Source organism: Poecilia mexicana, unplaced genomic scaffold (genome assembly GCF_051168715.1).
Source record: "Poecilia mexicana isolate PSO_F unplaced genomic scaffold, ASM5116871v1 scaffold_2, whole genome shotgun sequence".
NCBI lineage: Eukaryota > Metazoa > Chordata > Actinopteri > Cyprinodontiformes > Poeciliidae > Poecilia > Poecilia mexicana.
In genome coordinates this window covers 16,144,446-16,170,408 of record NW_028263371.1, presented here as the reverse complement: position 1 = coordinate 16,170,408, position 25,963 = coordinate 16,144,446, and the positions used below count along the sequence as shown (strand labels likewise).

The window sequence follows — 25,963 nt, the reverse complement described above, 5'->3', positions numbered from 1 at the left end:
TGTGCAAATTTGTACTGGAAATGCAGCTACTAACACAAACACACTTCCTGCAGTATGAAGGAATCCTATTCATACTCTCTGATGTGCAACAAGTCTTAAAGGAGTAGTTCGACATTTTTGAGATGAACTTGAATCCAGCAGCTAGCAGTTAGCTTAGCTTGGTTTAAAGACAGGAAACGAAGATGGTTAAAGGGATAAACTGTCATTCCATGTGTTTTAATTCATAGACTAGGCTGACCACAACCTTAAAGAAACAGGTGCAATTTAATATTTAAAAATACTTTATTTACCCCAAAAGTGAAATTAAATGCTGAAACTCATATTGTCCGAGTGTCTTCAAACATCACTGTGGATTATGAAGGATGTCCACTTGTCCACCTGACTCTTCCGTCAGGTCAATTTCCTGACGGAAGAGATTAGACTTCACAGTGACATTTCCTGGTTGACATCATCAGTTGTTAGCTTGCTCTGCTAATCCAGCTCATTTGCTTTTGCCGCTTCTCTTTAAACCTCTGCCTGGCTGTATAGTTAGGCCAGGCAGAGAGATGTTGGAGTTGGGGATATGATCCTTGCCCGTTATGATTGACGGAAGCCATGGTGTGACTGTTTGGGGTCATAGGTCAGGTATTATTTGAGTTTTTGAGACGCTAATTAGCATGAATTTATTGACGATGCAGAGGGGAAAAGTTTGTGTTTCAGGTTTCCCCATGAAGAAACCTCATAGAGTGAGATCATTTTTACATTATTAATCACCACGCGGTGCATCAAATCCTAATTTTTCCCATTGGTGGCAAAACAATTTTCATATTTCGTTCAAAATCTCCTGGAAGTATCGCATCGAGAAAAACTGTCCCGTTATTGAGGTTTTGTTTGTTTTTTTTTGTTCCTGCTTTCATATCGATGTGCTTATTTTATTGTCCTGTTTTTCTCTCTCTCTCTACTTAATGATTTTCTTCTATTTGTCAGTATGTTCTACGTTTTTTCTGTAAAAAGAAAAAAAACCCTCTGGTTGTGTCTTTTGCTGTGTGACCTCTGACCTCCGCCGCTGCTTGCTGACAGCTTGGAGCCTCTTTGCGGATGCTGCTGAATGCTTTTTACTGCCGACGCTTTACTGCGCTCCGTGCTCTGGCCTCCCATCAGCCGCCTCCCCCTCCCCCTTACTGGGCTGCTTACTGGGAGCGAGAGGGCCAACCAGTCACCAGGATTACTTGAGCATCCTCTCAGTAAGCATCCCTGACGGTTGCCGTGGTAACCCCCTGCCTGCCTCTGCTCCCTGCCGGCTCAGACTTGTGACTTTTGACCTCTGCGTCCATTGGTTAATCTCCTGCCTTTTCTTTTTTTCTTTTTTTTACCTTTCGGCTGGATCACACCATCTTCCTGTCTTTCCCTCTTTATTTCTTGGCTTCTTTCTTTCCCTTTCTTTTTTCTTGTTCTCCTTTCTATTTCTTTCTTTCTCACACCTTTCTTTTGCTCTTTTTCTTTCTGTTTCACTTTCTTTCTTTCCTTTGTTTCGTTTTGGTTCTACTTGTTTGTGTGTGAACTCCTGCTTTCTTTCTGTCTTCATTTAACCTTTTGTCTGTTTCCCTTTTTGTACTTTTTTTTTCTTCTGTCCATTTTTATATCTGCACTTCAACCCTCATCTCCTCATTTTCTTCCATCTTTACATCCAATTTTCTTTTCTTTTGTCTTTCACTCACTCACTTGCTTTGGTTTCTTCTACCGTTCATCCTGTCTTCATTCTGCCATTCCATTCCATCTTGTTTTTTTTCCTTTCTTTCTATTGTCTGACCCGCCTTCATTGCATTGCCTCTCTCTTCCTGTCGGGGGCGCCAGTCTTCCCTTTGTTCGCCCTACGACATCACGCAGTGCCGTCTGCACCCGGTCCGCGCCACCGTTCTGGCCCTGGTCGCCTTGGACACGGCCCCTCCGGACAGGAAGCACGACAAGACAATCCCAGCCAGAAGCCCCGCCCCCTGCAGGGCCTCAGAGACTCGCTCATTGGTCTCCGTCACCACCCAAACCCCGCCTCCCGCTTGGCAGATCTGGGACGTGATTGGCTCCAGCTTGGTTCACGTCCTCTGCTTGGTTCTCTTGTTCATAGCCTACAGTTGGATCGAGCTGACGTAGCAACGAGCTCCGCCTTCCTCCTGGCCAGGCTCCTCCCCCGGCCCCACAGGCCCCGCCCTCTTTTTGTCACCACACAAATCCGAGCCGTGAGATCATTCCCTTTGTCTTCGATGCCTTGTTGTCACGCGTCTCAGAGTTAGAGTAGGTCTGTTAACCTTTTGAGGCAGCCGCTTTGATTGTGGCATTTGACTGGAATAAACAAAGCCATCCTTCAGCAGACATGAAGAACACGGAGCAGAATGAGCCACTTCCTCTACGCTTTTCTTTTCTCTTTGCAATAAACTGGATCAGAAGCAGAACAGGACCGACTGTTGCCATAGCGCCCATCTGAAACAGTGAACCCGCCACCAAATGCACTATATTGTGTTACAATAAGCAGGTTGTTTTTGAATTTGTACGTTAGTGGACCTCGTTGGTCCGTGAACGTTTCATTCAATCGTTTTGCAATTGAGAATCAAAACTTGAAAAATAATTTTAAAAAACTTTTATTCTGTTATTCATTCTCGTGCGAAATTCAAAGGACTACAACATATGGATGTTGTTTGTATTTTTGCCTTTATCCTTACATCGTAAATTAAACATTTCTAAAACGTCCCCGAGACCTCATTACATTTTAAATCCTGTTTTCCTGTGAAGCTCCGCCCTCCACCCCGCCCTGGTGCCAGAAGCGATCGCTGAATTGTAGAAGCGTTTGATTTTTGATTTGAGAATGACGTAAAAAATACAAAAATATCTATATATTGTATTTTTTGAATCTCATGTGAAAATGAATAATGAAAAGGGTTTGTTTTTTTTATTTTCGACTTAAAAAATATCTACTGTAAAATCCAGCGGCCATACAGGACCGTCATGGAGCTCAGCCAGAGACGGCTGCATTTTTCTAACAGGGTCCGTTTGTTATTTTGGCTTTAGGATCAAAGTAGATCAGTGTAATATGGTGTTTATTAAAATCTGTTGATTTTTAAAAAGTAAGCACAGTGCTGTGATCCCTGGACTTGGTATTAGTTGGCAACTTTAGGCTTTCTTTTTTTAATTTTTTTTATTGACATTCACATTACAAACCAGTCAACTATATTTTGTTACCATGAATGTATTTGAGACATTTTTTGGTTTGGTTAAATCTAGTCAGGGTACAGAGTTGACATTAAATCTTTGAAATATTACTTAATGCAAATTTATTTTAAGTGACGACATGTTTAATTATAAATTGAGGCAGAGTTTTGACCAGCGCCCAGAAGTAGGTATGAGACTCTCACAGTATAAATAATCTTAATTAAAATATTCTACTGTTTTACAGCATGGTGTTGTTTTTGTTTTTCTTTTTAAGTTCACAATAAAATGTTAATCATGATCTGAATAAAGTAGTATAGTAAATCAGATGTGTAAAACAAGAAGAAGGTTCAGATTTTACTTCCTGTTTAACGTGTAACTATTTGCTGCTGATTTGAAATTAGCCTTTTTCCTCAGAATATGAGTGAAGATGTTTTTTAAAAAGCACACAATCTGTGAAAGTAGACATGCAGTTTTGAAAAGTACAGAATTTGTATGAGCAAAAAAAAAAAGAATATTGAGAATGAAACCGTGTTGGATTTTTTTGATACTTATTCCTCCTTTTGTGTTCTAAAGGTCGAATTTTTAACCTTGTGCAATAATTACACTGGTTTTGACAGTGTAATTATTATATTACTATGAGTATAGTGGAAATAGTAGTTTATAATAGGAGAATAGTTTCACAAGAATAAAGTCATTATGAAAATAGTCAAAATAATGACAATAATCTTTTTCTCTTATCACTCTTGTTCTCGGTTGTTGCTATGGAGGCCCAACCAGTTACTATCTTTAGAGGACAATATCTTGTAAAAAAAAAAAAAATTAATTATGATGCGATATGAAAGATTAAGTGACAAAAAAGCCAAAACATACATTTTTACGGTACTACATCAAACAGCAGACCAGAGCCTGGAAACTTTCACACATTCTCAAACGTTTTATATTTACTAGCGTTGTGTCTCTCTTTCTGCATCTGCTCCTGCATTTTTTCCCCTCCCTCCCTCTTTCTCGTCCCTGTCCGTCCCTCCCAGGACAAGCTGTGTCTGCCTCACCACATCCTGGAGGAGAAGGGCCTGGTGAAGGTGTGTGTCACGGTGCAGGCCCTGGTGGACGAGGCCTCCTCCAAACCCCCCCTGCTGGTGTGAGCAGCGGAGCAACGGGACCGACGCGACGCCGCTCCGCGTCACGCCACGGTTCACCTCGCCGTCGTTCGCAGTAACGCAGCACTTTGAATGCCCCCTCGTCAGCGTGCAGAAAGGGAACCAAGTCCGTCTGGAGCGGCTTTATTTACTCACTCAGAAAGAGGAACGTTGAATCGAGCGGCTTGGCTCACTGCAGGTGTTTTTTTAAAACCCTAAAAATCAGGAGTTTGAGATCTTTTTTTTTTTTTTTTTTTACTGTGATCAGCTGAAAGGGCAGACATAGAGGCCCCACATTTTTTAAGAAAATCTTCACACTGGCTGGTCCCATTTTTTTGGTAAAATATTGTGATACTGATGAAAAGGAGAAAGGAAATTCACAAAAAACAAGCAGAAGTCGAGATACAGTGGACCCACACAGTGTTTGTGGATTTTACTTTGGAACGTAAATTCCAAGTTATTTGTGGGAAATTCGCCTACTAGCGCTTTTTTTCGCAGAACATATCTAAACTATTAGATATTATCAAATACTGAAAAGAAAATGCAGCTTGAGAAGCTGAAATATCTCAGTGCAATGATACTTAACATGATATTGGCTGGTGTTTGCACAGCAGTGTTTCTATGAGAATTCAAATTTTAAACCAACTTTTACACCCAAATTTGCAAAACGATCACTTCACGTTTTTCTGTCCCATAACATACAACAAAAGACATTTTACCAAGGCTGTGTTCAAGTATACTTAAGCTTAGAGATGTTTATTAGCCAGAGGGATGTTGGCCAGTAGCCAATCCAGGACAACCATCATGGATGACGTAAGAATTGTGAGTCACATTTAGATAATATTTGTTTGGACCCTCTGAAAATTAATAACTAAATATTACTTCCCCCAATGCTGTTTCTGTTGACCCTTTGCAAGTACGTCACCTAATCATGTAAAGCCGCCATGACAGGAGTATCGAACAGAGATGGTTTTCCCAGTTTTTTTTTTTTTTTTTTTTACATATCTATTGCTTCCACTGGTTTAAGTCGAGATAATTTATCTGTGGAAATACACTTGGTGCTCATAGACAGCAGTATTTACAAAAGTCAGAAATAGCTAGCTTAGAATCCGACCTATACCTTTGGTTTTCTGATGTATTCGTCGATTTAATCAAATCACAGACTTTGCTTGAGTTTACATGCCAGTTTATAAACAATGGTTTGTCTTTCCCCACAGAACACCTAAAAGTGTACAAAAGTCTAAATCCTTTAGACTTTAGACTAAAGTCCTGGTCCTTGGTATATATCTTTTTCATATATGATGGCAGGGCATTTCTCCATAGTACAATATTAGCTGCATTTCCATTACAAATCTGTGCAAAACTTTTATAAAAAGCTTATAATGAGAACTTTTAGCACAAGTGGAAAGTGAGACTGGGGGAGGCGGGGTCTTGCTGCTGCGCCGTCACAAATCAGACATGTTAAAAAGACGTAGACTCGATTTTATTATACAGCCCTACTTGCCAGTGCTAAAGGTTTTTATCGAAAAATGAAATTGGCGTGTTTCTGTTGGGTAAATTTATTTTCAAACTGTCAATGGAAATGCAGCTACACATCTTACTACTCTCACTTCCTTAAGAGGTGTATTAACATTAATTTTCTTACCGTGCAAAAAATGTTTGCTCCAAATCTGTGAGTACATCAAGGGCTGCTGGTCCTTACGATTAGTGGCTACTATCCATCGCTGTCTTCTTTCCTCGTCAAAAAGTTTCTAGATCAAAACGTTTGCTGTGGATTCAGGTCTGTTTTCAGCCGATCTTTGACATGTTTACCGTGAAATCTACTAAATAAAAGCAGTATTAGGCTGCCATTGTCTGATTTTTGATCAGCTTTGCAGGAGCTAACGCGGAAATATGTTGGTCCGACTTCCGTCATGGCTGCTTTCTGAATAGCATGACGTCACGTGCAAAGGGTCCGTTGCTTCATGAAAGAATCCATTCCGCTTGGTTAATAGGAAAAATTATCATACCGCTAAAACTCCGCTCCGGGTTTTCCTATGACAATTCACCACCACATGCTCCTAGCATAAACAGAAAAGTGAAGGCTGGATGTTAGCTTCTGCGGTAAAGCTAATACGGTTTTCACTGTTCGTATTAACGCAGATGAAGGTATATTGGATATTTGAACTATTAAAACAGCCAGTGTTAATAGTTTTTGTAAATTTTTCACATATTTCAACTATTCATGGATAGCTGTGGTCTCTAAGCCCCATGAATACCAGGGTCCACTGTACTGTAATCAACTATGCTATTTTATGAGAAAAGCCATAAAAAAATGCCAAAAATGTTTTTTTTTTTTTCTTTTTGTTTTTTTTTTTTTTGATGACTAATTCAGAAATTGGTAGTGTTTTTATTGAGATATTTTTGCCAAATACTTTTGGATGAAATTGAAAATGTATTTATTTATTTTTTTCTTTCTTTTTCCTTGAAAAATCAATGTATTTAAAATTTCCCAACGTCTTTTCCCCCCTCCCTTCTTTTGGCTTTAAACATAAGTTGTTTTAGAAACTTTAAATTTTATTGAGCATTTTTGGACACATTTAGACTTTTTTGGCATATTAGTCTGAATATTTTAGGCGCCTCAGTGATCCCGCTGCCTATGCACACGTCATTGAAATGTTCTTTTTTTGGGACTGTGTACAGATATAATTAGTTGTTTTTCTACTGAGCTTATAGTTGAAACGTTTTTTGCTCTCACTTCTCTGAAGAGAATCAAACCAAAATACTAAAGTCTTATGACAGAGGGAGACGGCTTTTTATCTACTTCTATTTAAACCTGAAGATATTTATAATATAAAGAGAAGCTGAAAAATAAAAAACAGAGGCTTGAGTTGTTGTATAGAGTCAGACAGAAATAGGCCAAAGCTATTTTTCTCTAATATATTTTGGGTATAAGTGTGTATATTTTCTAAAGTTTACCTGTGACTGTCTCTGACGCGGGTGTATATCTGTCACTGTCTCTCTGGAGGACACTAATCTGACTTTCTCGTGCGCCACTAACCGATTTATCCAGTGGAAATGGAACAGATGGACTTGTTGATGTGTTTCCGTCACATGCAGTTTGTTTAATGTGCCAAAACACACACGAAAAACAGACAAAAAGTGTAAAGAGACAAAATGTGGAAAGGTTCCAGCACTGTACATTTCTGTGTCTGCCCCTAGAGGCCGCCGCCTGTCATTGATTCGTTAAAACTCGATGACTCGTGGATATCTGACATTGGGACGCAGGTAGAGGAGTGAGCTAATCATCGTGCCTCTCGTTCAGGCCTGGATTGCTGAAGTGTTTTTTTTTTTTTTTTTAAGACATTTTGAAATAATTATAATTTTGAGTTTTAAAACGTCTGAGAACAAAAAGTCAGATTCTCACAGCTCTGGAGAGCAAATTTCAAGTTAATGTAGCAAAACATTCCTTTGGCCTGCTGACTGCGCTGAAGAGGCTTTTTCTGTGTGTGTGTGTGTGTGTGTGTGTGTGTGTGTGTGTGTGTGTGTGTGTGTGTGTGTGTGTGTGTGTGTGTGTGTGTGTGTGTGTGTGTGTGTGTGTTTCAGGCTGGAGTTGTTGCTGTGTGAGATTACAGACTGTGTGACTCAGGGTGGGCTTGGTTTACTGCACTGTTGATGCCTCATTACCCAGCGTGCTTCGTCAACAGTATTTTATAGTGTGTGTGTGTGTGTGTGTGTGTGTGTGTGTGTGTGTGTGTGTGTGTGTGTGGCCTTTGGCATCATGTTGCTCTGCAGACCTGGCACAAATGGATGCTTTAAAGGGGCAGAAAAATGATGTTGCCCTCATTGAACTCTGTAGTAAGAGAACAAGATGTTTTACCTCCTGAACTTTGAGCCACATCCTTGTGACTGGATGGAGACGAAACGCCGCTCATAGCTAATACATATAAACGCAGAAACTCTCTCAAAACATTCAGCATCGTCCTTCTTACATCCAACACACCTAATGCAGATTTAATGTCATTTCTTGAGCTTTTGTTTTTTTCTCATTTGCTCAGTGCAGGCATCGTTTCAGGACAGTTTTGTGGTGGGCTTTCACGTCCAATATTACTGATTAGCTTAGTTAGCATTTCTGAATCACTAGCCTAGCAAAGCAGCTTTGCTGTAATATGTTCAGTGTTCATGTAACCCGTCGTCTCGCGCTCTCTTGCTAACGTTGAGTCTTCTTTACCTAGCAACATAAGAGTGTTGTCAGCGCAGCGTATTTTTCCCTACTCTTCAAAATAAAGAAAAAAAATAAATAAATAAAACACCCAGCCGAATGGAGGTTTAAAAGAGTAAGTTCTGGAGTGGTGGTGGTTCAGATATTTCATTTACACGGTCTGCAGTCTTAAAAATACTTAATATTCAGATTAAGGCTAACTTTTGTATTCATGTGGAAATATTCCCGTCTCAGTTTAGATTATGGTGCAGCTGTTTTCTGCTGTTTGTTCCAGAGGAAGAGCATATGGAAATGAAAGGTCGCCCTCCACAGGCAGGCAGGCGGTACTACAGAGGCATTAAAACGATTGTTAGTAGAAACCAGTTAAAAACTAGAGCTTCCCCTTTACAGCATCCACCAGAACATGGTCTGCTTTATGTTTCCAGTTTGTCTGGAGAGCCAGAAAGAAACTTTAACATTCTTGAACTGCAGTGTTGTTGTTTTTTCATCTTGGTTTCCAAAGCTTTAGCCACTTCCAGATTCAGCAGTAAAATAAGGAATTTTAATTTAGAAACTAGACAAAAAAAAAAAAAACCTTCCACTGGATGGATTTAATAGTTGCCAAAACAAACATCCTCTGTCATGTTAAATGTTTTTTTTTTTTTTTTACTATTATTATTGTAGATTAACCTGTACATATTATTTATCACCATGTGCAGAGTTTAGACTTTACGTACTGTATGTTCCACCTGAACAAGGCTGGGGGGTTTTTGTTGTATGAAAATGATCATTTTTTGCGTATTTCAACACTACGGGCAGCTCGGCTGAACAGAAATCAGTATATTCCCATAAATCTGAGAGCTACCAATCGTGTTTCAAACTTCTGATATTTAACATTCCTGGTGTCGAAACAACTCACTTCGCCCAAACGGATCATGGCGATGTCATGGCGATGTCATGGCGATGTCATGAAACCGCTGTGGGAGAAAGGAACATGAAGTCCAGGGTGATAATAAGGGATCTGATCGTTAAAAGTCTTCGTTTTGGGTCTTCCACGATTCGGTGCACGTCGAGTCTCAGCGTTTCAGGGGGCGGAGGAAGGAAAAAAAAGCAATAAAACCAAACCGACTGCTTCCCCGAGGCTTTCTGCACTTTAAAGTTGTGTGTTTATAAGTCTTCGTTTTTGGCCACTGAGAAAAATCTGGGTTGAGTTTAGGTTAGAATAGTGATGCCAGTGAACACGATGTGTGTGTGCCTGCTGAACGTTGAGCAGTTTTTTTTTTTTTGTTTTGTTTTTTTTAAAACGTCTCTTCTTTTTGTATTAATGCTCACAGTTTTTGTACTTTTCTGACAGGGAGCAAATGTACTATTTTTTTGTGACTTCTCTTCAGGTTTGCTGAACTTTCGATGTAAACGTGCCCTTTTGTAACAGTTTGTGAACTTTTGTCAAATGTACAGCGTGCATGAAATGTCCCTGTAACGTCGCCTTAACTGCTGTGAATACTGTATATACTGTACTGTATTTCTCATCACTTTATCAGTAAAGACCTCACATGTCAAAACAAAACATCTTTTATGAACTGGCTGCACTTTGCAAAATGTCGGAAACACACGATACAAATGCCGGATGAATTGGGACGCGATTCGTCCGTTAAGTCAAGACTTGAAAGGTTTGAAGTGGGAAGGAATTTGCTTTCATCAATTTCCGGACATGGTTAAATGAGAGAAAAACAAAAAATTATCAAATAATGTTTGAGTTTCTGATGTTATTCCATTTCTTTGCCAATAAGAAACTCAATTTAAAAAAAAAAAAAAAAAGTTTTTTAGGATTTGATATTAAAATTGCATCGTTTAGGTCAGATTTGTCACACCACGACTTGACGTTTTTCCTATCCCTTTTCAGTTTTGAGTTTCTGATTGAGTTGTGTTGACAACAATAAGCCTGGGCTTCAGCCTGTTCCTTTCTTATGGTAAATTACTGGTTTGTAAAATAGCATTTTATTTTGTTTCATTCAAAAGTCTAAAAATGTCTATTTCACTTTTTTTTGTGCACCTCTAGGTCACTTTAGAGTATGGATTGCTCAAATGCTAAATAAAACTAGGAAGCTGCATTTATACTAAAATGGAACTGATTCAAGTCAGTTCACATAGCAGAAAAGAAGTGAAATATCCCTTTATCGTATTGCTGAATAGGAAGTTAACTTCAGAGGGTTAACCCTAACCCTGGGAATCCTGATTTCCCAAGTAAATATTTTGTACTCAAATTTCTTAAATATTCTAAAAACTTTAGAAGTATGAAGACATTTGGGTCTAATAAAGAATATTTATATTCTTCAATTTACAGTGCAAAAACAAATTATACCAAATATTTTTGTCCAATTTTTAGTGCAAATATCTTACTACACTTGGGGGAAAAAATAAGACAAACTTGTGATTTTTCAGACAGTTACAGGAGCTTGTTTTAAGTTATTAAAGGGGAAGTGCTTTTGGTTAAGGAAAAGCATAACATGTAAGGTTAAAAAAAAGATTTTTAGATAATGCTGCCTGTTTAGTATTAGCAAAAATAAGTAGTAGTTTCACTGGCAGATTTAATTTAGAACATTTTCAAATATTTCTATTCTTTTATTGTAGCACATGTGTAAAAAAGGTGAAATGTCGACCCTTGGCTGGAGGTGTTTTCGTTACTAATGGATCAAAGCTGTTGGAGACAAAAAAAAAAAAGATCTTAAAAGCAAAAGAGTAATGAGAGTTTTTATTCCAAAGAATTCCCATTTGACACTTTCTGCTCTAATGAAACGAGAGCGGACATTATTATCCAGGACATTATTGCAGTGGGGCGTTGAGTCAGAGCAGCAGGTCACAGTGAACCGATGGCGGCGGCTCAGGCGTTCAGGTACTTGGCGTGATGCTTGATGTGGTCGTTTATAAACGAGTAGATGAAGAAGTAGCTGTGGTCATAGCCCTGCAGGAGAATTAATTAATTAATAAAACACTTTATGATGCAAGAAATCATTTTACACAAATATGCTCATTGATTAGAGGACAGCATGCGTTTTGTGTCATGTGACAGGACTTCACTAATCAGGGAAGAAAATCATGGCTTAAACAAATCCATGTGGACGCCTGCTTGTAGTTTGCTGCCAGTCCTGAAGGAGGAGCAGCAAACATGGAGCAACAACATCGGCCTGCATGGAAAATCTGATCCTGAACATCATGGTGGGGATGTTGCCATGTTTTTTGTGATCATTGCAGCTTAAATATGCTGATTTGTGGCACCTTTTTCAAATGTACTCATATTTTAAGCTCTATTTTTGACACAACCTGACCTGCTCTAATGTCTCCTACCTGTTTGTTCTTCCTGCTGTGACAAACATTTATTTTAAATATGTGGAAAGCAACAGTAAGGATTGAGTTTATTCCTGGCATCAACCAGGAATATCAACAAGTATTCTTGTTGATATACTAACATAGATCAACTAATCATCATTTAGCTAACATGATCTGCATTGTTAGTGTTAAGCATCATAGGTTTTTGTTTTATAGCTTTGGCTTCAGGAGACATTGGGAAACAGGAAGTTAAATTAGAAGAGGGCTTAGGGGATAAGCCAACATTCAGCAGAGTTGCAGTGATTGGTCAGAAAAAAAGAAAGCAGGAAACATGAAGGTGATTGGTCAGATTTGTAGAAGAGTTGCAATGATTGGGTGAAAATGGCAAAGTCCGTGGAAAATTTGCGAATGACTGAATTTAGCTTAAAAGCTGCAATTGAGACGTCTCCACCTGCTAGCCACTGGTGGAGGCTGCAGCATTATGATTTAGATCAAAATTTAATTGGAAATCAGAGAATTTGAGGCGTTGGGGACGAACCGGCTGCAGTCTGAAGACGACGGGGATTTTCTTCTCTGAGCAGACGGCGATCAGGTTGTCAGGCAGCAGCTGGCTGGCGGACAGGAACTGATCGTCTCGACCCTGGTCGATGAGGATGTCGAGCTGAGGGCCGGAGTAGGAAGCTGCCAACACGGTGGCGTCATACGCCTGGAAAACAAACGCAGCGTTGTAGAAAAAGTGCATTTCTCCCTTGAAACGTGCTTTTATTTTGTAGCAGAAGGCCGAAGGGCTCCCACCTCCCAGGCGGACCGGTCGGCTCCCAGGTAACCCGTGAAGGCCTTCTGCCCCCAGGGACACTGCACGGGGTTACAGATGGGGGCGAACGCAGACACGGCCTGCGAGGGAAACGTCAGCAGGAATCAACGTCTAACAGCAAACACAATCCAACTTCCTGTCTGAGCAGAAACAGGAAGTTACCTTGTATTTGCCCGGATTCTTCAGGGCGCAGATGAGCGCCCCGTGGCCGCCCATGGAGTGCCCGCTGATGGACATCCGGTCCGGGTCGGTGGAGAAGTTTGCGTTGATGAGCTTGGGGAGCTGAAACGGGACACGGATGTTGGTTTAGATGACAGGAAGATGAAGAGGTGAGTGTTTGGTGGCAAGGTGGTGGAAGGAATCCGGAGCACCTCCTCTGTGACGTACGAGTACATGCGATAGTTGGTTTTCCAGGGATCCTGGGTGGCGTTGACATAGAAACCAGCTCCTGTCCCAAAGTCCCAGCTCTCATCTTCACCTTCGATGTTGCAGCCACCTGAGGCAGGAACGCCGTCACTTCGTTCCACAGACTCACTTTCTGACCCACTGTGGTGTGTTTTTGAGTGTGTGTCGTCTTACGTGGGCTGGTGTCCGGCGCCACGACGATGATGCCGTGTTCGGCTGCAGCCAGCTGGCTGCCGGCTTTGGTGATGAAGTTCTGCTCGGTGCACGTCAGGCCTGCAGAGAGAAAACAGCTCCGTCTGGTTTCCATCACGTTCCACAATCTGGAAATACTCCAACGGTTGGTAAACGTCCAACAGTACAAACCACTGAGACGCAGAATCTTTCAAAAGTACTACGTTGATGGATGCAAGGCCAACTTGCATTTTTTAAATGAACTGAAGACATTTTAAGGCCTTAGGTTTAGATACATGAATTTAAGACTTTCTAAGGATGCGTGTTCACCATGTTTTGGCCTGAGACTCACCAGAAAGCCAGTAGAGTACGGGACATTTGTCTGTTTCAGCCTTGGGAGGAAGATAAATGGCAAACTTCATCTTACACTTGAGCTCAGTGCTGTGGACAGAAAACAGGCAAGAATTTAACCGACTTCAGCAAAGCTCAACTTGTTAAGGCCCATTTGAATTTCCTGTCTTGTGGTCAAAAGGTGAGGACGGCCGTTCGTCTCACCTGTCATGTTCGAACACCTTCTGGAAGCCGCCGGCACACTTGTTGGAGGACACCTGTGTGAGAGCCATGGCTGACCTGCAGACAGGGAGGTCACTCCATGTCTTTATTTATAGCACATCATATTGTCATCGTCACAAACACGTTTTCCTCATCAGTCAGCTCTAAAATGTACAAACATCAGTACCGGCCGACGTTGGTACAAGAAAAGAGCATAAGCAGTGGTCTGAAAGCAGATATCCAAGATTACTTTGTGTCATCCAGAATGGTTTTAAATTATTATTATTGTATTTTAGAAGTTACTGCGCGTTTCATTTAATGCAGTATGAAGCATGAAACATGACTTGCCAGGTGTCACTGTAAGACTTGGTGGAACAAATGACGTAACAAGTCACTTATTAACTTCAGAGTGACTGCTAATGCATATTTAAATATTTCCATGCTCATGCTGGTGAAGACCAGCTCCCACCTGTCTGTAACACAAGAAGGAGAATTCTCAGGAAAGTTATCGTGACCAAATTTAGCACAAACACACAGTAACATGTTGATTTGAACAGTTCCACAACCATTAATTCTAAATAAATCAGCGTGAGACAATACATGCAATGCTACAAAAACAAACGATACAAAAATCTGTCACATATCACCGCTTATATAATTTCCACCGTCTCCATTCTGTTATCCTGAGCTCAACACCAGCGCACAATAAACCAGACAAGGTTTAATCAGGGAGCGTTTTATTCAAGCCGAATTGCTCAAACTGCTGTCAAAATCTGAACGCGTTCATTATTCCCATTAATATATTTAGCACAAAGGCATAAACAGGAGAAAAGAGAAAAACTGTCCAAATTTAAACAAGAGTTTTGCTTGCGGTATGGTGGGGGGCGTGCAGGAATTAGCAAGTTAAGTTAGCACTGAGTTAACTTTACGTACCTGTAGCTGCTTTTTCTGAATGCCTGCCTGCAGCTACTGCAGTTAGACACTCGTGAAACAATAAGCTGACAAAATAAACGCATAATTTCTTTGACATACCTGAAGAAATCACTGGGTTTGCTAACTCCACAACCAGGAACACCAGAGGGCGAGAGAGCGTCAATGGTTTAACGTCGTGACGTCACAGTGCCGCCCCCAAACTCAGTTTGAGACGCACTGGACGATTTTATACACCAGAGGGCGCCAAATTAGAGGGAAAAAAATACATCCTATATTTTAATTTCCCAAAGTATAAGTATGGACCTTCTTATAAACCTTGGAAAGAAAAAAAGACAGGTGGTCGAGAGAGTCTGTGCAGTTGTACAATACTGGACATTATTATACAACTTCATATTCATGATATTTTTTTTGTAGCATGAATATGCTACAAACTAGAAAATATAAAAATGCATCTAAAATAATTCAATAGCGGTTTGCCCTATTTTTTTAATTAGGTGTAAAGCTGAAAGATAATAGTGCTTTAACAAAATGTTGACTAAAAAGTGCAGATGTAAGATTCTTAAATAAATATTAGGAATTTTTATTTTAAAAAGCACTTGGAAAACTATCATTTTCTGTCCTCTTCACCTCTGTTTTGGTTTGTCAATTTGGTTGTAATCTGACCCAATATGAAAGTTATTAACGTTTATAAATGCTAATGCAAAGCCGTATTCATGTTTAAAGCAGTTTGTCCTCAGGTATGGTCACATGTTTTTACCATAAGTAAAAAAAAATAAAATGGTCCAGAACTAAAAGCCCACTCTGCCAGCATATTCAACCACTGCACATTCAAATTAGCGTCCCCTGGTGAGATGTTGAAATTGTCGAGCCTCATTTCACTCACATCAAGCCCATATTTATTTATCTGCTCACATCTCTCTCTCTCTGTCATGTCTGTTTTCACACATCCTGCGTCTTTCCGTCATATTCATATCATCCGTTTCCTCTGCAATCCTCACCCATCGATGAGCGCAATTTGGATTGTAAACGACTTATTAAACCACATGGCGGCAGCGCGGCGGTGTGCTCTCGTCCTGCAGCTGCTTCCTAAATTAGACCGTTTCAAATCGCCTCCCGTGTCCGCCCACTGCCCACATAAAACAGATTAAATTCACTCAGCATCCTCACATAAACTCCTTCGTCTCAACATCATTATGGTCCCGCCTTCAGCCATGTGAGCTGGAGGACTGCATTTAAAGCAGAATTTGTCACACAAGCTTTTTTTTTTTTTTTTTTTTTTTTGCCCGAGTCCTTTGTGGTCTGTTCCCCATTGTATCCACCAGATGGCAGCAGCCGATTTAGTTTTCCTTTTTAAAACAAGAGCACAATTTTAACATATAGAAATGAATACACTCACTGTGTTTGGTTCTCCTGGGCCCTGAATGAAAATGTGATAGGTGTCGATGTTAATGTGTGAGTGGAAGTGTGAGTTTTGTGTTTCCGCCCCAGTGTCAAAGATCAGCTCAAATCCCATTCACCGACACCGACTCGTGCTCTCAGATTCCTGCACGTTTTGCCTAGTGTCTCACGGGGACCAATCTTCTTTTTCTCATTTTCTCTCCCAGCCACAAACAGGTGGAGGTACACAATAAATATAGCTTTACCAATGGTGGCTCCTTATCACAATCGATCGAGATGGCCCGAGTTTTCTCTGCCGACAGCGCCTTGAAATCGATTTGGGAACAGAGTGAAGTTTATAGAGATTACGCCGAGAAAGGAGTTCAAAAATGAAATTTCAAAGTCTGACAATGAATTTGAAGAAAATGATGAGACTGGAGGGGGGAGGATTATGGAGGACATGCAGAAAGACTCATGTTTACAATTCAAAACCTGCAGGCCTAGAAAGACGGGTTTAGTCAGTGTGTTCATCTTGTGTAGACTGACATACATTGGTTAAATTTTTAATAAAATCCAAATTAAGAAAAGTATATTATGAAGAATTTAGCCTCATTTGTAAATGTATTTTTTTTCCAATCATATCTTTACGAATATAGATATGTTGGATTTGTATTACATTTAATTAAGAACCAGGGTGGACTTCAATCATTAACGGGTGAATATTAAGCATATATGTTTTTATCTCTGATAGTTGGAATCAAATAAACATCCGTTGAACATTTTACAGTAAAAATTGATTACGCTGAATTAAAAACCAAAAATAAAAATGCTGTGGATGCCGTCTATTTGCGGTTCAGTATTTTTGTTTTTTGTGGAACATGACTCCAAGTCATTCTGATTATTTCATAGAATGCATCTAAAATATTTAAAACAAAATGCAGTTCAGGAAGCTGAAACAGACAAAACTAATGCCAGACGATACGGTATTGGCTGCCATTTGTAAAACAGCCAATCCTGGAGCGCCATTTTCTTTCCTGGCCTCTGATTGGCTGTTCTCCCAAGAATGGAAATAAGGAAGGACTGTAGATATTAGTTCATCTGGTAGTTCTTAGATGGTTTCCACTGTGCATCAGTGCATGCTAATGTACATTTGGGTTTGAATAATTAAAATAGGCAGCTATGAGCGTTTTAAGAGAAGTCCCAAGTGCATAAATATTCAAATGCCACCGTATTGCACTACTGTTTTATGAGCCACCATGCAATTATTCTAAAGTTGTTATAAACTCTATGACTTGCTGCTGGGCCTCATCACTCCTCACTTTTTATTGCTTAATCCCACACAACCATTCTTTGACAAACGCATTTTGCGTTTGAACTTCAGTCTTACGAACTGATAGCCTCTCTCATTCCCCCAGGAATCTGTCTATATCACTGTTTGTTTCTCCCCAGCTGGAAGCAGCTGCCACAACAAGCAAAGTGCACAGTCATATCTGTGTAAAGAGCTTGCAGCACATTTTTAATTGCAAAACATGTCTTCTTCGTCTCAGCGTCTGGGTGAGATTACATCAAATAATTGGAGCGCTGCCACCCTGGTAGCTTCCAGGGCGGCCAGTCTTCCTTACTAGGATTGATGACCGAGCAACATGGTTAGAAGAATCACCAACAGCTTTTTGTGAATAAGGATGTTGTGCTTGGTGTCTTCTTCAAAGGTTTCCTTCAGTAATTCTTGGTGCAGCACTACCACTGCTGAGGTAGGAAACAGGTTTTTCAAAGGGTATAGTTCATTTGACACACTGCACTGTGAAAGCAAACTGCACCATCTGAAAATGGAACAATTTGGTCCCCAATTGAACAGAGTCTACTAAAAGTAGACTGTCTGAAAATGCCCTTCGTCTTCTGCATCAACTGAACTTAGGAACTTGCTGACATTGGCCAAATGTTTTTCTGCCTGGACATGATGACCTCTTCATCCTCATCAGATCTCCATTAGGGCTTCAGACCAGCTGGCTGGTGTAAGGCTGGGCGAAGACGAGGGAAATGACAGCACACCTGATAAGACTGAGAGTGGAGAAAGTCATCAATCAAAGAGGACGGATGGTTTCGGTGACATAAGAAGCTGGCCTGGGACAGGATGCATTCTGCCGCCATGTTATCACAGCCATGAAGCCTTTGAAGCGACATGCAGAGCTAATCAGATTAGAGCAAATGGTAAATGGATTGAGTCTCCTGTCTGAGCGCTCAACTCAGCCTGCTAATGACTTGTTCCACTATGTTAATCGAATAACATGCTATGGTTTTTACAAGCAGGTATCACAGGGAGACACAGGCTCAGGACTTCGCAGTCATATTTGAGTAGTTCGTCCACCCAACTCTCCTCAGAATCGAGAGAAGGTTGGCTGAATTTGTGTACACAAACAAGGAATTTGACTTTGGTTCCACTCATAAAATGACATGTAAACATATAAATTTGGTGAGAGATAAAAAGGATCTTGATTTGGAAATTACAAAAGAAGAAAAGAAATCTCAGTTTGACTGTTAAGAGGTCATTACTAACACATTCTGAGGGAAGAAACTGCTTCTGGTTGGGTTTTACAAATAATACCTTTAAGTGGCAACATGAAGGTAAAAGTTTAAACAGTTTGTCTCTAGAATCCAGGAAGTCATGACACTGAATAAAGGCAGAGTAGAAGGTGATAAGCAGGGTGGAAAATGTACTTTTGTCCTTCACAATAATTTTCTTGAGACAATCTGAAGAAAAGAAAGTTCATTTTCTCCAGATCACAAACCGCAAACATACATTTGAAGGATGGAATCAGGTTTAACACACACACACACACGCACACACACACACACACACACACACACACACACGCACACGCACACGCACAAACACACACACACACACACACACTATTTGGAGAAGACCATTGCGAAAAATGTGGAAAGTGGGAAATTAACTTGTCTTGAGAAAACCACTGGGAAAAAAGTACAAGTGAAAAATGTCAGCTCTGGGCTTCCGTACAGCTGTATGTCAGATGAGAAATTAGAAGAAACTAGCTTATATTTATCTGATATGCACCATATAAAGACTATTCAACTCAATCATGTTAACATTTGCTTCATAAATCAAGAATTTCTACCTTAGGTTGACAGCAGTGTAATTTTGGTCTGCTGCTACAAGACTGAAAAATGGTTAGAAAAGAAAACAAAATTGCTCTGAAACAATTCTCATTGGAAAAGAAGTTCTCACTCCGTCTGTCTGCTAATGTCAAGGATTTATCAAGTGCAAATAGTTTTGTTGAAGTCGCATTCCGAGCATTTGTGATAAAATGAAAACACTCCTGCGAGCAGATGAACGGGATTCAGAAACGTTTAGCCTCCAGGTGTGTATTCTGGCTGTGTTGTTGCAGAAACCAGTCAAACAACAAATCTCCGTCTGACATTTTCTCTTCTCCAGTCACAAAAGAAAGAATGAAGGGCATTCTCTCTTGGCAATGTGAGTTACATATTGTGATGTTTTCCAGCACTGAGTCCTCATCTTGGTCTGTCCTTGCAGGGGAAGCATTTCTGGAAGACATGCTTATACAAGCTGCTCTCTCCAGCACCCTTACAAAAGCTGTCAATTTTAACTTCAATCTATATTTATAGTGTAGTTTCATTCTGGTCTGCTAGTCAACATTTAGACAAAAATGACATAATTCGTGGACATAACACGGTTTACCTGCAAAGTATAAAACATATAATCAATATAAGGATAGAAAGATAACTGTTGACACCCACAACAATAAAATCAAATGCTTAATTTAATTCAAGCATTTTTTAATTGAATCATATCAGAAATCGTACGTCATTTTTGATTGACTCGTAGCAAAGAACTAGCTTCTGTCAGCCTGTTGCACCAAAAAAGGGTTTCCCACTGTAGGATTGCTAAATTTCACTAGTCACACCAAGGCCAATGTGTTGGATTTTGATTAATTAACTTATATTCTAAAATACCACCTAGATACTCTGTAAAGGTTTCTTTCTAAATCTCTTTCTAAATCTTTCTCTGTATGGTAAGCATTCCAGATTCAACAATAAGGAGGAGCGTCTATGGGAGAGTTTCTAGGTGAAAATCACTGCTGGCCAAAAAGAAGACCTGTGTCAAGGTAAAAGACATCTTAGATGATTCCCTAGACCTCTCAAGCACATTGACAGGAACACGGTGATAGTGAGACTGCTTTGGTTTTTATAGACCTGTTTGACTTCGATTGATGGAGCCATATATTCTGCTTTCAGCCTGAAAATGCTAAAGGTGAACGTCCCACAATCAGTTTGCGTCCTTAAACTCTAGGACACTTTGGCCGTGAACGACAGCTACACTGTGACGGTTACCTTAGCAGCAGCTTCTTCTCACAGGCTGTCAGGATGATGAACCAATGTCAACCCCAAATAACTAACAAATACCCTCCATTACCCCCTTCTTTCAAACTTACCTACTTGTTTTACTAAATAACCTTTTTAATTATATAGTTTTTGACTGTGTTGATGTTTTGTTACTGTTATTTAATTGCATGTTTTCACAGCTTTAGATTTCTGAACACGATTAGCATGGCCATGGCTTTCCTACCCCATTCTCATCTCCCTTCTCTGGTCCATCTGGAATTTCTCCTATTGAAGTGGATTCTTTCTGGTAGAATTTCAAATGGGCCAATCAGCAAACAGAAGGAGAAGTTGTCAACAATGATATCAGTTTTTTGCACCATTTTAGAATTGTAGTTTGCCTGTAGATTCAGCAATGGCAGCAGAAGAAAGTGAATGAAGCTGTTTCAGCTAAAAAAAAAAAAATTAATCAAAGCAAAAACGGTACTATAACCAATCAATTCCAGAACTGACATGCAATCTCTGCCCACAAGTTGCGTTCTGACATCTCTATGCTACAGTGTAATGTTTTAATGTATTTGTTTTACAAGCAGCAAACAGGCAATTATTTGTGGAGAAATGTGGCTCAACAGCAACCACTAAACAATCAGTACTAATCAGCAAAGAAGCTCCAGCACTAGATCCACTCTATGCCGTCTGAGGTCAGCAGCTGGAAATTATCCTTTGAAACTCATCCGAGCTGATTACAGCTCCGCCAGCCGGCTGACAAACAGGATTAAGATGAATGACGGCAGCGTTTGAGCTGCCTCCAGATCATCCGTGGCCCTCAACATTTCTTTACACACAGATCTTCAGATGGCAGTGGGAGTGGATTTACATATTTCCACAGCAATTTATGCTAAGTCAACCTAGGATGCGTTAGGTTGAAGGATTTCTTGTAATGTTAAATTTATTGGATCCAGACATTTTTTTTGCTAACTTCCAACCATCCAGTGCAGTCAGATCAGCTGTGAAGTCAAAACAGCAGCCATCCTGTACATGTCTGTCTATGAGTGTAATACAACTTGATCATAAAGAAGTAAATGTGATTAATTTCTAAAATCATCAATCTGCTTTACTGCGACAAAGTCAAAAGCTGGTTTTGGTTACTGCTCCTAGGTGTAAAAAAGTTTTCACCAACATAATTGTGTGATGCATTTACCTCACCTCTGGTACAGATGTTCAGGACCACACCCCAAGCCCTTACTTTGAATATGATTATGAAGTGGCTCCCTCACATTTGACCTTTGAACTTGGTGAAAACAGTAGATTGTGTTGGTGTAATCACAGACCATATGCAGAACACAGAAAAAGACACTGTCCAGATCGACAGAATATTAAACAAAGAACATTTTGATTAATGGTGGCAAATGAAGCTCTGTTAAAAGATGTTTCAGGACGCAGGATTGACAACCAAGCACAATGTTCAGCGCTGCCAAAGGAACCTACAGTAGAAACTAAATGAAAATGTCAGTAAAATAGACTGGGGGTTGTCTTTAAGTCTTCAACCCTGCATTTATTTCCAGACATCAGCTCAGAAAATGTTCTGCGAAAATACCCTCCTGTCTCTCCCTGTGATGGATTGTGGCTGAAGTCTATGAGCCACAGGTGAGAAAACATGTGAACCTGCTAGCCACAGTTTGGAGGAACACTTTCTGGGAAGTATGGAAAGTTCTGTGAAGAAACATTTTCTCCTTCCACTCTGTTTTCTTTACTCTGCTCTCATTCATCCCATGCTTCCTCATTTCAAACCCTAAAAGGGTCCAATAGGGTCCTAATGATGTACGGAGAGAAACCAGCTTCTCCACTCTACAGAGACTTGTTACGGTACGCCCCAACATACCCATCCTGACTCATTACAGTACACATCTGACTGTTGTCAGGAACTTTCCTGTCTGGTCTTCATTAATGGCCGCTGCTGGAGTACCATTAAGATAAATTTGCAGGAGAGATGGTGAGAATAATCTGGCAGTTTATACAATAACCAGAGTGTGTCAAGAGATGGAGTCAGGATTTTTCTTTTGGGTAATAATTGGTGCATCAGATGGGGAATGAACACAAAAACAAGACTCAAAGTTAACTTTTTAAGTTGTTTTAAGACTGTTAAAGAAGGTTGGTTTGTGTTTTACAGAGAAGCAAAGTCACAATAGCAGCAAAAGAGAGTTGGGCTTATTAAAAAGTAAAAAAAAATCAAATACAGTAAGCCAACATCTTTAGTTGGCCCAAAGACAAAATCTTACATGGCGCATAAAAATAGATGTTAATGACTTAAAATATTAGAACACAGAATTTGAGGATAAAACATTTTGGATGAAGTTTGAAAATCAATTGGTTTCATAATCACATTCAAGTTAAATAAAAACAAAACGTGTTACAAATCTTTCTATTTTTGGGGAAAATATTCTGAATCTCCAGGGGAAAAAAAGTTTGCAACCTTGCTTCATCATCCTGAAGACATCACATATAGTGAGAATGACTTTAATCCTGGACTAAATTAACTCCACTCTTACATCACATAGCTGCCCGAACTAGCTGCAGGATCCTCCGTAGACCTGAAAGCTTTTTAGGAAAACTGGTAGGGTCAAAGTCATTGGGGAGAAGTACTGTAATGTGACCCTGTCCAGTTTCTGAGAACACTTTAACACAACAGGGGTGAGTGGCACTTGCCTATGATGTTTGGTTTCTTGGGTTGAGGGACTTTGGTGGATGGAACAGCTCCCAGGGCAAGTGACTGGTTGAAAATGTTGGTGAAGACTCCAGCCAGTCAGCACACTCTTTCAGGATGCATGCCAGGATGCCGTTTGAGGCAGTAGCCTTTCTCGGGTCCACCACTTACAATATACACCTCACCTCATGCTCTTCTAATATGAGGGTTGTGGTCTTGTGGGTCATTCGATGACGTTTAGCTCCCATTGCTGGCTGTTCCTCAAAATGGGCAAAGATGATGTTCCGCTCCTCTGCCAACGCGGCTTTGCCAGATTCCTTGCCAATCCTGCCTGGTATTAGATGTTCTTCAGATGATTTCCTGTTGTCAGTTTTTGCCTTTTTGATACCTCTCTTCAGGTTTGTTCGGGTCATGCTCTAGGCAGCCTCGTCCCCAGACAATAAGACGAAAATCCCGGCCTTTAGCAGCAGCTGGACCTCCCGAGTCATCCAGGGTTTTTGGTAGACATGTTTCTTCATTCGTTAAATGTTCTCCTTCTATGAAATCCATCACTGCTGCAGATAAGAGGTATATGGTGCTACTTGTGCGGACTGGTGATGATGGTTCCTTCAGTCTAACAAGAGAGAATAGCACAAAGCAGATATCCTGACGTCTTTGTTTTTGCTGGAAACTAACAGTCGGTCCATGTGGATGAAAAAAAAAATCAACTTGAACATCTAGCGAGCCACCAATTCTGGTCATAATGACAACAAGCCAGTCTTGACTTTGAACACCATCAGGGCTGATCTGTCGTTGTGCCTTCAGGTCTCCTGCGAGGCTCTTTCTCCATTTCCTCCATCAACATTTCCAGAGACCTGTTTGAAAATGCAAGATCCAAATGATAAAATATCTGTAACTCAGTCTGGCAATATTATGCTGGAGTTGAAACCAGGTACTTACATAACCCACATAAAGACTTTGTTTTCCTCACTGTTTAAGCAAACTAAACTTTTTCTTGTAGGTAAGCTGAAATTATTTCCATTTGCTAAATGCCAGAAAACTTACAGGGAAATTTTATTTTATTTTTTTTAGATTTTTTAGAGACTTTTGAATTCAAAAGTTTTCTTGCATTACGTCAGTATTAGGGGTAATTGTCTTTTATACAAAAAATAAAAATGTGTATATGAAAATGTATGTTGCATTTTATATAACTATATTAAAGACATGAAAAGGAGCAGAGGACCTTGGAAAACACAAGCTGTAAGGTTTGCCCAGTACGCCATCATTCAGTTGATATTTGGCCGACTCTTTGTCCAATTTCTTGGTTTCCGAAATGAATTCAACAGCTGCCCGAAACTGAAATACCACGTAGGGGCACAGAGTCAGAAGAGCTGGCTTCAAAAAGAAATAATAATTTTCTCGGGTGTATAGTCGGTGTCTGACAATCAGATCTTTACGGATGAAACTTCTGGTCAAACCGCAGGTCTGCGCTGCAGAGAGAGTGGATACATCAAATGGCATCATCTGTCCACCTCAGAACTTTTAATAGGAGCGCTGACCTTTCAAGACCTTTTACTCTCCTCCATTTGTATTCAGCTGGACTCTTTCTGGGAGCAGAGAGGATGGCTCCTGATGGTAGCTGTAGTCTCTAATGGAGAGCTGGTGGAGATTGCAAATACAGATATCCGTTGGCAGGGCTTATTTGAGATGTGAAAACATGTCTAGATTCACGAGTAACTTGTCCCTTAAGTTTCCATGAAATAAACAGTAGGGTAGTAGTAGCAGTAGTTCTTGCAGTTTTAAAACACCGTAGTATTTGCACACAAAGTGAGCTGTCAAGAGCATCGCATGACTTGGTACGGTAAGTGACGTAGGACATAAATTCAACTTTTAAGCTCTCCACCCTGTTATGTATACATTTAAAACTCTTATTTTGAAGTCTCGCTCTTTTGAGACTTCACTCTAAAGACAGTGAAATTTCACTTTTGTGTTGGAACCCTGACAACAACAAAAAAATTCTCAGTATTATCGCTGACCTGTTTGATGCAGCTGAAACACAGCAGGAATTTTACCCAACTGGAGCAAAGCGAGATGAGAGTCCAGTCCTTCAGAGCGTCTTGCAGACATTGGATCACTTCGTTAGGAGAAATGTTCCCAAAGTGGTGCTTGTAATTTCAGTGTCCTGTGCAGCACGGATCACAGATTTGCACAAATCAGCGACTGACTTCAAACCAGCCCAGTGTTCTTTACCTGGGACGAAAGTTTTACATTCCTCATCTCTAACTTAGAATCTAAAGCTATGCAGAATCTATCTACGTCTGTATTTGCAGTCTCCTAATAGAAGTTCTGAGGTTAAGAGTTGATTTTGAAACATAGATGTTTCAAAATGTTATCCGTTTCTCACACAGCTAGATGAACTCACATTCAGTGAGGCGAGTGACCTTTGTGCTGGTCACTGAGAACAGACTCCAGTTTGCTTTCTTCTGTTTCCATGCTGCAGCCCATTTAGCAGTCAATCTCAGTGCATCAATATCAGTCATGAGTGGAGCAAGTACGGCTGTTTCCATGGCAGCCGAACGCAACATCAAGCTGGATGAGATTTTGTTGAATGTGTCCGCAGTGGAGCTGCACGAGAACACGTTCCATTGTGCAGACAATCTTATTTACTCTCTCATGCAAACACACAGTCTTCCATTTGTTTGACTGACAGCTTCCTGACAGTCTCTGGGCACGCTCTGTCTGCCAGAACAGCAGGAGAGAATGAAAAGACATTTCATTATGTTGGGTTTTTATGCTAAATTATGCTTTTATAAAATAACGTCCAGCACAGCTTTGTTGAAGTT

The 25,963-nt window shown here is 40.2% G+C and overlaps 2 protein-coding genes across 6 annotated transcripts in view; one reads left to right on the top strand and one right to left on the bottom strand.

Moving 5' to 3' along the window:
* The window catches only part of lrch1 (leucine-rich repeats and calponin homology (CH) domain containing 1), a 67,764-nt gene extending 57,701 nt beyond the window's left edge, over window positions 1-10,063 (top strand). For 2 of the 4 annotated variants that reach the window (XM_088011909.1, XM_088011906.1), the window contains one exon: window positions 4,209-10,063. In XM_088011909.1, coding sequence (XP_087868035.1) covers window positions 4,209-4,322 — 114 coding nt within the window. In that variant the 3' untranslated portion in view covers window positions 4,323-10,063. Of the gene's footprint in view, window positions 1-1,833; window positions 3,693-4,208 lie in introns of those variants that run through there. The other 2 variants (XM_015007661.2, XM_015007659.2) reach the window with 1 other exon arrangement.
* Window positions 10,064-11,221: 1,158 nt separating this feature from the next.
* Window positions 11,222-14,903, bottom strand: esd (esterase D/formylglutathione hydrolase). Of its 2 annotated transcripts, none has more exons than XM_015007666.2 (9): window positions 14,798-14,903; window positions 13,769-13,843; window positions 13,566-13,654; window positions 13,217-13,315; window positions 13,009-13,133; window positions 12,800-12,919; window positions 12,619-12,717; window positions 12,362-12,529; window positions 11,222-11,458 (listed from the first exon to the last, which is right to left on the bottom strand). In XM_015007666.2, the coding sequence occupies exons 2-9, from the start codon at window positions 13,834-13,836 to the stop codon at window positions 11,378-11,380; spliced, it is 849 nt and encodes a 282-aa protein (XP_014863152.1). In that variant the 5' UTR covers window positions 13,837-13,843; window positions 14,798-14,903; the 3' UTR covers window positions 11,222-11,377. The 2 variants fall into 2 exon arrangements, with proteins under 2 accessions (XP_014863152.1, XP_014863151.2); XM_015007665.2 differs by having other exon boundaries at window positions 14,699-14,817.
* Between the last annotated feature and the right edge of the window lie 11,060 nt (window positions 14,904-25,963).